The sequence below is a fragment of the Trachemys scripta genome, chromosome 12, assembly GCF_013100865.1.
Source record: "Trachemys scripta elegans isolate TJP31775 chromosome 12, CAS_Tse_1.0, whole genome shotgun sequence".
In the NCBI taxonomy this organism is placed as follows: domain Eukaryota; kingdom Metazoa; phylum Chordata; order Testudines; family Emydidae; genus Trachemys; species Trachemys scripta.
In genome coordinates, this window is record NC_048309.1 from 29536996 (window position 1) to 29550649 (window position 13654).

Sequence of the window (13654 nt, forward strand, 5' to 3'; positions counted from 1 at the left end):
CAAAGAGAAGGTTAGGGAGTAACTTGATTACAGTATAAAAGTACCTACATGGGGAACAAATATTTGATAATGGGCTCTTCAGTCTTGCAGAGAAAGGTCTAACACGGGGTAGGCAACCTATGGCACACGTGCCGAAGGCAGCACGCAAGCTGATTTTCAGTGGCACTCACACTGCCCAGGTCCTGGCCACCGGTCTGGGGGGCTCCACATTTTAATTTAATTTTAAATGAAGCTTCTTAAACCTGTTAAAAACCTTATTTACTTTACATACAACGATAGTTTAGTTATATATTATAGACTTATAGAAAGAGACCTTCTAAAAACATTAAAATGTATTACTGGCACGCGAAACCTTAGAGTGAATAAATGAAGATTCGGCACACCACTGCTGAAAGGTTGCCGACCCCTGAACATGATCCAGTGGCTGGAAGTTGAAGCTAGACACACTCAGACAGGAAATAAGGCGTACATTTTTGACAGTAAGAGTAATTAACCACTGGAACAACTGACCGAGGGGGTTGATGGATTCTCCACCACTGACCATTTTTAAAATCAAAATTTGATGTTTTTCTAAAAGATCTGCTCTAGGAATGATTTTGGGGCAGTTCTGTGGCCTATTATACAGGAGATCAGAGTAGATGATCACAATGGTCCTTCTGGCCATGGCCTATGACTCTATAAAGGTAAAAGATGTTGCAGTGGGTCCAGTACTAGGGGAAAGCATGTGATTAGATCGAGGTTAATTAATTAACATCTTTTATTGGACCAACTTCTGTTGGTGAGAGAGACAAGCTTTCAAGCTCCACAGAGCTCTTCTGAAGGACTGGGAAACGTACTCAGTGTCACAGCTAAATAGAAGGTGGAACGGATTGTTTAGCATGAGGAGTTAATACACATTTCAAGGGACCATTCAAGATGAACTGGCCTGTTAACATCTCTCCACCCATGGGGCGGGGGAGGCAGCTGCAGGGGGAGCCAGGGGGCAGTTGTTACTGGGTTAGTTTGTTGTAATGAACCATAAATTCAGTGTCTGTTCAGTCCATGATTTTTAGTGTCTAGCAGAGTTATGCATTTAAGCTCCCAGGCTTGTCTTCTGAAGGTGCTGTGCAGGTTTCCTTGGAGGATGAGGACTGAGAGGTCAGACCCAGAGTGATCGCTCTGGGAGAAGAGTTCACCCACAGCTGACAGGGTGGTTTTGTCTTTAATCATTTTCTGTGAGAGTTCATATGAGAGCGTCATGATTGTCTGGCTATGGGACCCTTCATAACTTCTCAGGACAGCTGGGTTGATGCTCACACTGCCCCAACAGGCAGCCTTCTGTGAGATGAGCACATCCAGCAAGGAGAAGCCGTTCTTGAGGGAGACCCCTAGTTAAGTGCTTGGTGATTCACTGCAATCCTGAGCAAAACAGCATCTCCAGGGTGAGTGGAGGGTTGAGGGGCTGTGAAATCCAGTGAGATGTGAAGGGAGGACAAACGTTTCCAAGCTGCCATGCAGGGAGCTGGAGTGTTCCCCCCCACCCCCCCGTGTATGTGAAATCTGTAGCTCTCCCATCAGTGATCTCATGTGCTGCAGCAAGGCCCCATCTTGGGCTTTGATCTCCATAACCTGCACTTTCAGCTAAACATGGTTTATGGACAATGACAAAAAGTCCAGTCACTGCCTGCCTGCAAACCTCCTGCCAGTATACACTGGTCACACAGAAACAGGAGGACACGGAGCTGAATCTACTGCACACTCAGATTTACTGGGTGCAGGTCTCAGTGTGACTGCAGAATTTAAACTCCTGCCCCAAAATGCCAGGTGCCTTCTGCATCAGGTGAGTGATGGTGCAGATCTGAAGTGATAAGTGCCAGCCCAAGTCCACGAGGGCACTGCAACTAAGATCTTCATTTACCAACCACCCCCAGACCGTCAACCCGCAAATAGTGAGCGCTCCAGAGTGGGTTTAATTTTTATTTCTTTGAGTTTTATTCCAACTAGAACAGGAGTCTAGCTGTTTTCCAACCAAAATTACAGACCAAGATAAAAGAGGACAATATGGTTTTGAAGCTATTCCTATGAACAGAATGTAGCAGGTTAATGGCCCAGTCCCATTGCTGCTGGGTACACAGGTCAGACGTATACACAGAGGTTACAGATCACAGACATGTACATGTAGCATAAGAACAGCAGAAATGAGCGACAGTTAGCAATGAGACAAGTCTAACGTTATCCATTAGGACTTGGCTTTTGGGACAGAGCTTTGAGTTTGTTTTGGCCAATTCAAGTGCCGAATAGTTGTATGGACAATTACAGCATTTTTTTGGGCAGCCACAAGACAGCCAGGGTTGCAAATTTGAAAACCTACTTTCTCTGTATGTTAACGTGTAAATTATCAAATGAGCCTGGAAGCCATTTCTAACACGAACACATCACAAAGGCAGTGTCTCCGCAGAGCAGCCCCAAGGCAAGGCCGGAGTTAAGCAGCATGGAAACTGACTCGTAGCAGAAACCCTGTCACCATCCGTAACCTTCATTGTCAGGTATGTTCAGGCTGTCGGTCCTGAGTCCGTGCAAGGGTTTTCCCACCATGAAGCAGCACGTCTGATTTAAAGCATAGACTTGATTTAAACACCTTTCACTTAGTTTTTCGGATGAGGAAGCACCTTTTTGGAATAGTAAGGCCCTGCCTGCCCCTTTCCATGTACTGTGAGACGGGGCACCTCTGGAGACGGGTCCTGTTCGCCTGGCAACAGGGAAGACACCTCTGCATAGTTCTCAACCTTTCCTTTGATATGTGTAGCACCCACTCCCCCCTCAAAGGCAACTGGATGAGCTATCCTACTGAGATTAACTGGCACCGACGTTATCTGTTGGAACCAGCAATTGGACAGCAATTGCACACTATGGAGCACAGCCAATATGGCACGTCCCGGCACTGAACTCAGCCCTTCCTGACTGCGGTTCCCTAGTACATCCACTGCTCATGGAGGACCCAGTGCTGGGACAATCCAACTCCTGGTGCCAAGCAGTTAACATAACAAAATATTGGTACCAAAAGAGTTATATAAAACGTCACTAATCACCAAAGCCCCCAGCCACAGTCTACTCCCTTGCCGAGCCCCGGAGATCTCAGCTAACATACAGCTCAGACTAAACAGATTTGGTGGAAAGAAAATTAAAAATAGCTTGCACAGCTACAGAGTTGCAGATCCTTTTTCTAAAACTCCCCTCAGCCTCCAACAGACGGATACAGAAGCAGCAGCTTATTTGCAATGTGGATAGTGACAGACGAATCCCACTACACTCTGGTTTATTAAGAGCAATTCCAGTCGTTCTGCATTAACTTAGAGAGATTGTTGCCAGGAATCTGTTGGGGCCCAAGGCACATAACTACTGTTTGGGAGCAAAACACCATTTGCCATCAAACCACCAATCCCCACTCTGGGCACGATGCCAGGCCCCGCCCATTACACAAAGTCAATTTAAAAAACATGAATAAAATGATGGAAAAGAAAACGATGTAAGTCATTCTGCAATGAGTGACCGAGGCTGGAATTTCAGATACGCAGTATCAATCAACATCATCATGTACATCCTCTCCAGAGGCACAGACAGCTAGATACAACACAGCGAGAGGACCAGCTCGAGAGCCCATCTTCTCCTCATTGATGGCATTTCACATTCAACTTGACAGGTAATGGCTTCTCTCCCCCAGTGAATACAATACTCCTCCGGACGGCCCCGCTTTACTAGGACTCGGTGCTTCGGCGTCTCTAGTCTGAAGGACGGCATGCTGCTCTGCTACAGCACAGTCTCACACCTGTTGCTGAACAGGTGGTTTATAACTGCTGGATCTGCCACAGTCGAGGTATCTCCCAGATCTCGGTCGTTCTTTGCAATCTTCCTTAATACGCGCCTCATAATTTTACCTGTCAAACAAAGAGCTGTGGTGATTTGCTTGTATGTCCAGGGAGTCAAACCAAGACTTAGAGTCGGTTTTCAGGAGGCTCCCCCTGAATAAGCCATATTGGGTCATAGCTTTCTTCAAGTCTAGACACGCGGAGACCTGGGCAATCCAAGACCATTCTCAGGACAGCTGGACCCCACCAAAATCTTTCATAATTATCCTAGACTGCTAATCCCCACTGGGAGCACTCCGGTGACTCCCTTCCTCCAGGGCTGCCCGGCCTGCAGACACCAGGAGCTCTGCTGCTTGCTTCCCAAACAGTGTATCTGAGAAGAGTGAACCAGGACTCCTTACCTGAGCGGGTCTTGGGCAGACCAGGAGCATGCTGGATGTAATCAGGGGTTGCTATCGGTCCAATTTTTTCTCGGACTACAAAACAGAGATTTTCAGTATAATTATTAAGATTTCCCAGCGCGCTTTTTAGGGCAAAGTGACTCAGCGAGAGCTGGAACCCAAGTGAGCAGCAAGTGGGACAAACGAGCCCACCAGGGCTGCACTGCGATGACTCTGGTTTCTCCGCTGTTGGCAAAGGTGTGGGTGTTTGCAGAATGGGGCTAGGCAGCACAATCGCACTGCTCAGGATTCTGCACCTGGAGACCTGGGGCTGGAGGGGAGGAGAGTGCATGCAGCTCTCCACAAAACACACATGCTCCAGCTGCAGGAGAGATGTTTGACCATTTCTAGTCTCTCTCCATTGCTTCTAGGGAGCACTTAAGGACTCGAAATTAAGACAGCTTTCCCCAGGGTTTGTGCCCATTTCCACATAGCGATGACTGACCCCCCTCAGGGTTCCCCTGGGGCAACAGGCAACCTGGATGCATTTTGTTTACTGCTTTGTTCACGCACCACAGTCATCTCGGATGTCAATGGAGGTTGTGTCAGTTTAGCTGGACTCCCACACGCATCACACCACACCCATCTATAACTGCTCTGGGACGGCGCGCTGGATTCACCACCAGCTTACACCAACTCTTCCAGTCTCCCATCCCGCTTGGTGCCACGTATGTGGGTTTACAGCAGCAAATGACGAGCCAGGAGAGGAATGCAAAGAGGCTCCCATGGGGCCTCTGCACGCCCATCACTGTCACTATCACTGTCTTCACGCCCATCCGCTAGCAGCATGGATGGGCTTTGGAAGGGACGCCCTGAGGCGGACGTGAGACCTGGACTGACATTCCCTCCCTTTCTAGGAAAACCAAGTCCACAGACTTTGACCAAAACATTTTGGTTTCAGTTAAAAGGCAGCAGCAAGCACAGCAACCCATACGGTCCATACACCAGCACAGATCACAACTACAGGAACCACGCATGCAGCAGCACCCACGCCTGCCTCCAGCGCACACTCAGCGAACGGAGCTGGGGAACGAGGGGTCTGGGTGCGTGCCAGCACAACGGCCCCCACGCCTGGGGCTGGAGAGGCAGAGGCTGTCCAGGAGAGCAGGAGCCTCATGCCCCTGCCAGCTCACAGGAGCCAGGGGGTGTCACATGAGTAGCCACAACATTGGGCGGAGATCTAATTTTAGCCTCTGCTAGCCCTGGGACTCGACCCTTTTCCTTGATGTTGCTTTGCTACCCAGGCTGCAGGGGCACAAGGGGCTCAGATGGGAGCTGGCCATAGCCCTGGCAGGGCACTGGTGTTCTCTAGGTGAGAGGCACCTTCCTTCGGCGTAGCCACGCTGCTTAACTCCCCAGCAGGCACGTCAGCCCCTGCAGAGCCTTTGCCACGTCCAGCAGAGCCCTTCCCTCTTCTCTGGCGACAGGGGGCACCTACCCCAACACACTCTACACGAAAAACGCCGACAGCTCTGCCGCTGTTACCTTGTTTTCTCAGCTCGTCCATCAGGGCCGTGGTGAATTTTTGGCCATCCCTCAAGGTCACAAAGCAGTAGAGGCACTCGCCTTTCACTGGGTGGGGGTGACTCACCACCGCAGCCTCAGAAATGGAGGAGTGCTCCACCAGGGCAGACTCCACCTCCGCGGTGCTCAGCAGGTGGCCTGGAAAGAAAGAGGCAGCGCTCTGCTGAGTCCAGCAGCGTCTGGCTCCCTTGCTCCAGGAGGGTCCTGGGAGCGAACAGGGCCCCTAAGCTCCGGTTGGGTGGTCTGTTTGCATGCACTACAACGGACTCTTGGGAGATTCTGCTCAGAGCCTTAGGGCAGCCCCCAGCTCGTTCTGGGGAGACCTTGTGCCATGTGCCCCACCCCTGGATACTTGACAAACTGCAGGAGCTTTGTGTGAACAAAGGGAGAAGCCCAGGAAGCTACATTCTGTCCAGAACACGTGTCTCTGAGCAGGCCCTTCCATGGCTGGGCAAGCTGCCACCAACCACTGGGTGCTGATAACACCTAGCTATCCCACTGGCATTTAATGACACACCGAGCAGAGCTACCCATTAGTTATGGGCTGTCACAGAACTGTCACTGTATCACACTAACGCCCATGGTACTGGAAAAGCTGCATTCCTACCATACCCCAGCCAAAAGCAGAGGGAGCAGGTAACCAACAGGCCACCTCTGTCAGTTACTATCTAACCGATAGATCCTATCAAAGTACCCTGACATCTTTTTTTAAAAATGAGATGACAAGTTGTGTGATAAAAATAATAGTGTTGATGTAATAGACTTAGACTTCTGTAAGGCATCTGACTTGGTACCGCACGACATTTTGATTGAAAAACTATAAAGATTTAAAATAAACCTGGCACACGTTAAATGGATTAAAAGCTGGCTAACAGATAGGTCTGAAAATGTCATTGTAATCATTATTGAAAGGGTGGGTTTCTAGTGGGATCCTGCTAAGATTTGTTCTGGGCCCTACGCTATTTAACATGTCTATCAACGATCTGGAAGAAAACAAAATTGTCACTGAAAAAGTTCACAGATGACACACAAACTGGAGGAGGGGTTAATAATGAAGAGGACAGGTCACTGATTCAGAGTAATCTGGATTGCTTGGTAAACTGGGTGCCAGCAAACGTGAGTTTAAATACGGCTTCATGTAAATGCATTCATCTAGATGCAAAGAACTTCGGCCACATTTACAGGATGGGGGATCTATTCTGGGAAGCAGTGACTCTGAAAAAGATTTGCGGGCTGTGGTGGATAATCAGCTGTACATGAGCTTCCAGTGTGACGCTGTGGCCAAAATATGCAATCCTGGGATGCACAAACAGGGGAAACTCGAGCAGGAGTAGAGAGGTTATTTTGCCTCCTGTATTTGGCACTGGTGCAAACTGCTGCTGGAATCCTGTGTCCAGTTCTGGTGTCCACAATTCAAGAAGGATGATGATAAATTGGAGATGGTTTAGAGAGGAGCGATGAGAATGAGTAAAGGGTTAGAAAACCTGCTTTATAGTGATCGACTCAAAGAGCTCAACCGATTTAGCTTAACAAAGAAGGTTAAAGGGTGACTTGATCACAGTCTACAAGTACTTACATGGGGAACCAATATTTAATAACGGGCTCTTCAGTCTAGCAGAGGAAGGTCTAAAAGGATCCAATGACTGGGAGCTGAAGCTAGACACATTCAGGCATAAGTGTTTAACATGGAGGGGAATTAACCAATGGAACAACTTACCAAGGGCCCTGGGTGGACTCTCCATCACTGGCAAATTCCAGATCAAGATGGGCTGTTTTTCTAAAAGCTCTGCTCTAGGCATTATTGTGGGGCAGGTTTCTGGCCTGTGTTACGCAGGAGACCAGACTGGATGATCACAATGGGCCCTTCTGGCCATGGACTCTATGATTCTATGTAACAACCCGCTATGTCATGGAGCAGTAACGCACCTCGGTCTGCTCAGACCTTACCCCGAGTATGATAACCAGCACTGGGAACTGCCTTATGAGAGATGAGGGAAAAAACTGAGGGAGCTGGGGGCGGTGGGATTGTGTTTCAGAAAGGTTTAGAAGAATGTCTCTAGCTCGACCAAACGATAGAGGAGTGAGAGAGAGAGAGAACTAGCAACCAGGATCCGAGGGCTTGGCATGCCAGCAAGGGAGGGGTTATTCAGCCTGATACACTGAATGAGGAGCAATGGGATGGAAGGAATTAGAGACATTGGCTGAACCTTTCAGACTGCATGATCACCAGCCCCGTGGAATCATCTCCCTGGCAGTATGGGGGCGCCATGCCTGGAGACAAGATAAAGCACCAGAGAACAGCTGGGGACATCCTGCCCTGGCTCCGGGAACAGGGGCTAATTTCACCAGGAGCTTCCCCTTCCCCAAATGTCTACAAGTCAGATTAACAATGTTATTTACATGGTGCCTTTAATCCACTAGCAGGGAGCAATAACCATGATAATTTGCCTCACCGAGCTCGTAGAGCATTCCCTGCTGGTGCAGTACTCACACTCCTCTAAAGGCAGGCAGGCAGGCAAGGCCCTGCCACGAGGCCAGTCCCGCTGGGTTCAGTGGAAGTGCTCCTGGAAGTGACGCCTCCAGACACCCGGCAGGCATGACAGTCTCTCAAGTTACGATTCCGGTTTGTATCATGGGCTGAACACACGTCTGACCCTGCTTATTACTGTCCTGTATTGCAGCCAGCACCCTGTTTAGGAAAGGCGCGTGACGCCTCCTGGAGGGAATATCGCTGAGAAGATGGCAATTGAGGGCCACTAACTCCAACTGTCTCAATTACCAGCCCCTCCCCACGCAGCAATGGATCTTCTGCACAGGGACTTGCAGGGTGGGGTGAGTATGCCTGGGGGAGGGGGCTGGAGCGTCCCAGTGGAGCACCTGCAAAAGGGACAGGAACTCTAAGAGCAGAGGTGATGCTCTGAGTGGGGAGCCAACCGCTGCCACATGTATGAAGGTCCGGTAGGAGAGAGAGAGCAGACAGGACATGACATAGCTGGAAATTCTGACAAACCTCACCCTGAGTGCGAGATCAGACTGTGGAGGGGGTGTTTCAGGACTTTCGTTATTTTTGGCTCTCGAGCTACTTAAGAGTAAAGTCACTGTGGGTAAGAAATTCCTTTGCTAAGCCTCTGGTCCTTGCTTTTATGCTGCATTGTCCATGAAAGAGTTAAACTAGAAGCCCAGCGTGCTCACAGCCTAGATGGAACTCTAGGGGAGCACATGTAAGCGACAGGAGATTCCGGATCTGGGTGGTTGGATGAAGGTGTCCCAGGTCCTCAGACAAGAGTGCGCCGTAGGGTCCAAGAGCTTGAAACTGTGACTAGTCTCTAGACAGACTCAGCTGGTTTGGAAACGTGGGGCCCAGCAAGTGGCTCCACTCACAGGCTGGTGACAGCATAGAGGGACAATGGGCCAGGCTGCAACAGCTAGTGCTTGAGTAATCCCCATGCATGGCTGGCTACAGACAGTTTACTGGCTGTGTGCTTCCCTTCTCAGTAGCTTCAACTGAGACTATCCAGTTGTGGCCAGAGGCTGTGCAAACAGCCACTGGTGTGGGAGTGCCTCATGCTGGGCAAGGCAGAATTTGCTACCGGGGGCTGGGAGCGAGGGGGGATTCCCTCTCCCACTGCTTTGTAAAGGTTAGCTGGAATTTTTAACCTGCACCTTTAAAATACGTTCCTCCTCTCTCCACCACAGCCAAAAGGTTTGTTCTCACCAGAGACGTTCAGCATATCGTCGATGCGCCCCGTGATCCAGTAATAGCCGTCCTTATCTCTCTTGCAGCCTACAAAGAACCAGTCACCAGCATGAGGACACAGCAGCAGAACTCAATGTATCTGACAAAGGAGTCGGGGAATGGAATGCAGTGAGATCCCGGGGGCTCTCCCATGCCATGAGCTGCTAATCCCCAGCTAGTGGAACGGGTCACCAACCCTCCCACTCAGAAAGCAGGGACACTGAGGAGGACACACAAGCTGCCACTCCCTTGGACAAGGCTGCTGCCTGAAGTCTTACCATCTCCTGTCACGTAGTACCCTGGGAACTTCTTGAAATAGGTGGTCTCAAATCGCTGGTGGTTCCTGTACACTGTGCGCATTATTCCAGGCCAGGGCTGCTTAAATACCTGTGGGAGAGGATATTGAGATGTGGCATTAGAATCATGGAGCCCCTCCGGTACACAGCCTTACAGCAGCACGAGTTCTTGGCCTAAGTTGTAGGTCATGGTCTCTAATGGGCTCTTACTTACACAGCCAGAGAAAGACAGAGGAGTCTAGCCAGCAGATAGCCATGTCTGTCTCCTGCATTACTCCTGGGCCTATTCACTAGCTCAGCCCCATACTACCCTGTGTCCGATCTCTGATCACAGCTGCCGAGAGCAGGATGCTACAGTGTATTAACCAAAGTCTCTCAGCGCCCAACACACAAAGGGCAACATGCTGCTTCTACCTTCACATCCCCACAATTGTATAGCCATTAATTACAGGGTATGAAGTGTGTTTTGCCCCTTGCAGAGAAACCATAGATTCCAAGTCCAGAATCCCATGGGGCCTCATGCAATTGCCCTACTTGCTGGCCCTAATTCTGGCCCTAGCTTTTATATGCAGAAAAATAGTTGTTGTGGCACACGTGGGCTGTGGCACGTTGGGGGGGGCCTCAGAAAGAAAAAGGTTGAAAACTCCTGTTCTAGAACACGGGCCCTCCAATAACTCCCAAGCCATACCTGTTAGAAAAACAGCCTACCTGGAGTTAAAATTGTCAGTGATGGAGAATCCACCATGACCCTCGGTAAAAGAGTTAATCGTACAGGGAAGAGCTGCTCCCCCATTGTGACAGACATAAGTAAGATCTCCCACGGGGCAGCCAATATTAGAGAGGTAGGACGCCGCCCTATCAACATCCCGGATTCCCAAACAGTTGCAATCACTGACTTCACCCCAAGCATCGGCTCATGCTGCAGAGAGCTGACAGCTGGGAAAGCCCCAGGTCCCCTTGCTCCTGATGGTGCACTCTACCACAAACTTCCTGAAGAGGGGAGGATCTCGCTAAATAGCCTTTAACCCCCTCTCCGCAACACTTTCATCAATTATACAATAGCTCTGATGACAATCTACAGGGCTCCTACGCTGGCGGTTAGAGTCCAACGTCATTTCTAATGGCACAAGAGCGTCTTGCAGCACAGATGTGAAAGGTGTAACTAGATATGCTTGTGAGGGGATAAGCTCACACCAGTTCAGGCCCCTGGCTTAGAACCAACATGCATGTGACTCCTGCTCCCCAGTGGGAACCAGCCAGTCACTCGGTGAGCCCCAGCTTCCCCGCGGCCCTGGTGTAACTGTGACAGGGCTTGGTCTGAGCCCAGGATCAGCTGTTCTTTACCAGGTAGCCTTCTGCTTCTCCCTCCAGCTCCTCCCCGGATTCATCCAGGATAGCAGGGACGACACCAAAGAACGGAAACGTCTGCAGGAGATGTTCATGGAAAGAGAAAGTTGAACCGCACAAATTAAAATTCCTTAAAACAGACAAAGGAAGCGCAGAGTGAGCCTGGCTTTGGGGAGGGATTCAGTCCCTGAGTGTCTGCCAGTAACCATGCAGGTGGAGCAGCACGTCTCTCGCTAGGCTCCATAATGGCCATGCATCCCCAGGGAATTCACCCCTGCTCAGGCCTGGCTCAACCCCTTCCAGCCAGTGCTCATGCTGCCCAGGCTTTGGGGAGGGAGAGTTCCCCCCACATATTATCTAGGGAGTTCAGTATCACGCCTGCGCTGGGCAACGTAGCAAACCAGGTAGTTACGCTCACGGAGGGCCCTATCGGCGCAAATGGGGCCTTACAGGTGTCACTGAGCCCAGGCCCCACCCCTGAGTCACTGCCCCGGAAAAATCCCAGCAGCAGGAGAGCACAGAACTGAGCACGCCAGCCACAGGGCGCTCGAATGGTTTCTACTCACTGCGGAGCCCGGCTTCATGGGTGTGGCAGCGGGGAGCGGCGTCAGCACATGGCCACCCTGTGGGAGGAAGCAACGGAGATCAGCCATTCACACTGCCTGACCCTTCACACATGGACACTGCCCGACCCTGGAATGTGCTCAGATGCTGGCCAGCAGCTCGTGGCACGGCGGGAGGAGGGACTGGTGCACAGGCAGGATGTGTGGCAGGGAGTAATGCATGGGGGCAGCTTGGCAGGAGACAAGAAACAGAGGGAGGAGTGCGGGGGCACAGTGACGTATGGGCTGAGGAGAGGCAGGTGGGAAGCCTGGAGAGCAGTGACAGCAGCAGCCAGTTGGGCACAATAGGAGCAGGAGGCCAGAGAGCTCGGTCTCCTACCCCAGCCAGCCCCTGGCAGTGCCCAGTCTGAGAGGCAGGCCCCGTACTGCCTTGTAATCAGAGATGCACCGGGCAGGGGGTAACAGGAAGAAGCTCCCCACTCACCCCTAGCCTCCATGGGAGCATGTGTGGCTGTGACGCTCCCTGAGCTCCCGGGAAGGTTAGACCCTACTGTGTGGACACGACACTGCAGCAAGCCCGCAGAGCAGCCTGACACCTCACAGGGACTGAAGGTGGGCAGCGCCTGGCACCCGTAGCGGTTACAGAACTCCCAGGGCTCCCTTCTCTCTCCTAGAGGTCTGGAGGGGGGTCTGAGGAGAGCTGGCAGGGAGGAACTCACAGTCTCTGTCTGCCAGAAGGTATCCACGATGGGACACCTCTCTTCTCCAACCACCCGATAGTACCACAGCCAGGCTTCAGGGTTGATGGGCTCCCCGACCGTCCCCAGCACTTTCAAGGATTTCCTGCTGTACCTGCAGTGAGAAGCGGCGGGTTTCACACATGCGCACGCGCTCTCTAGCCTGGACCAGGCCACAGGGAGACTGGCTCATAGCCCTGTTTGTGAGCTTGCCCAACCCAGATAGCCAACTTCGGCACAGGGGACCTCGGCGACCATCCAGTTTGGGTTTTCAAGAAGCTCCTCCAGGACTGTTCCCATCACCCTTCTCAGTCCCTCCACAGTGTCTGGGAATATTAGGCTGGTGGTGGAGATGGAACACCCCCAATGCAGGAGCTCGCTGTGCCCAGCACACACCCCTGCAATCCTGCTCCAAGGCTGGTGGGAGTTGTTCTGCCATGCAATCTGGCCGTAGCCCAGAACTCTGACATCAGAACATGAGGTGGGTGTTTCAGACTCTGCCTAAGACCAACCAGGAGCAGCGCTGAGAAGTGACATGGGATAAAGCGGCTCACCATAACCCACTGCCCAGGGCTCAGAAACGCAACCTCCAGATTCCTGGTGCCCACTTACAAGCATCGTAACGGGAAAGTTCCCCCATGTGTGAAGGCCAGACACAGCATAGACTCATTGACTCAGGCTTTAGAGCCAGACATGATCACCTAGTCTGACCTCCTGCACATTGCAGGCCACAGAACCTCACCCACCCACTCCTGTAACAGACCCCTAACCTCTGGCTGAGTTACTGACATCCTCAAATCATGGTTTAAAGACTTCAAGTTACAGAGTACCCACCATTTACATTAGTTTAAACCTGCAAGTGACCTAGGCCCCATGCTGCAGGGGAAGGCGAAAAACCACCAGGATCTCTGCCAATCTGACCTGGTGAAAAGTCCTTCACAACCCCAAATATGGCGACCAGATAGACCCAGTAGCCAGACATCTGCAGTAACTCAGAGCCCTCCCCATCTAGTGTCCCATCACCGGTCATTGGGGAGATTTGCTGCTCGCAGTCGCAGATCGGCTACATGCCATCACAGGCAGTCTCATCAGAGCATCCCCTCCATATACTTATCAAGCTCAGTCTTGAAACAAGTTAGGTGTTTGCCCCCATGGCTCCCCTTGGC

The 13654-nt window shown here is 51.3% G+C and overlaps 1 protein-coding gene across 2 annotated transcripts in view; it reads right to left on the reverse strand.

Moving 5' to 3' along the window:
- Positions 1-1943: 1943 nt before the first annotated feature.
- Positions 1944-13654, reverse strand: part of ACSS2 (acyl-CoA synthetase short chain family member 2) — a 65919-nt gene continuing 54208 nt past the window's right edge. For both annotated transcript variants that reach the window (XM_034786961.1, XM_034786960.1), the window contains 8 exons: positions 12471-12603; positions 11755-11811; positions 11186-11266; positions 9824-9932; positions 9525-9593; positions 5771-5947; positions 4247-4321; positions 1944-3914 (listed from right to left, as the gene is read on the reverse strand). In XM_034786961.1, the coding sequence (XP_034642852.1) occupies positions 3787-3914; positions 4247-4321; positions 5771-5947; positions 9525-9593; positions 9824-9932; positions 11186-11266; positions 11755-11811; positions 12471-12603 (829 nt within the window). In that variant the 3' untranslated portion in view covers positions 1944-3786. The remainder of the gene's footprint in view (positions 3915-4246; positions 4322-5770; positions 5948-9524; positions 9594-9823; positions 9933-11185; positions 11267-11754; positions 11812-12470; positions 12604-13654) is intronic.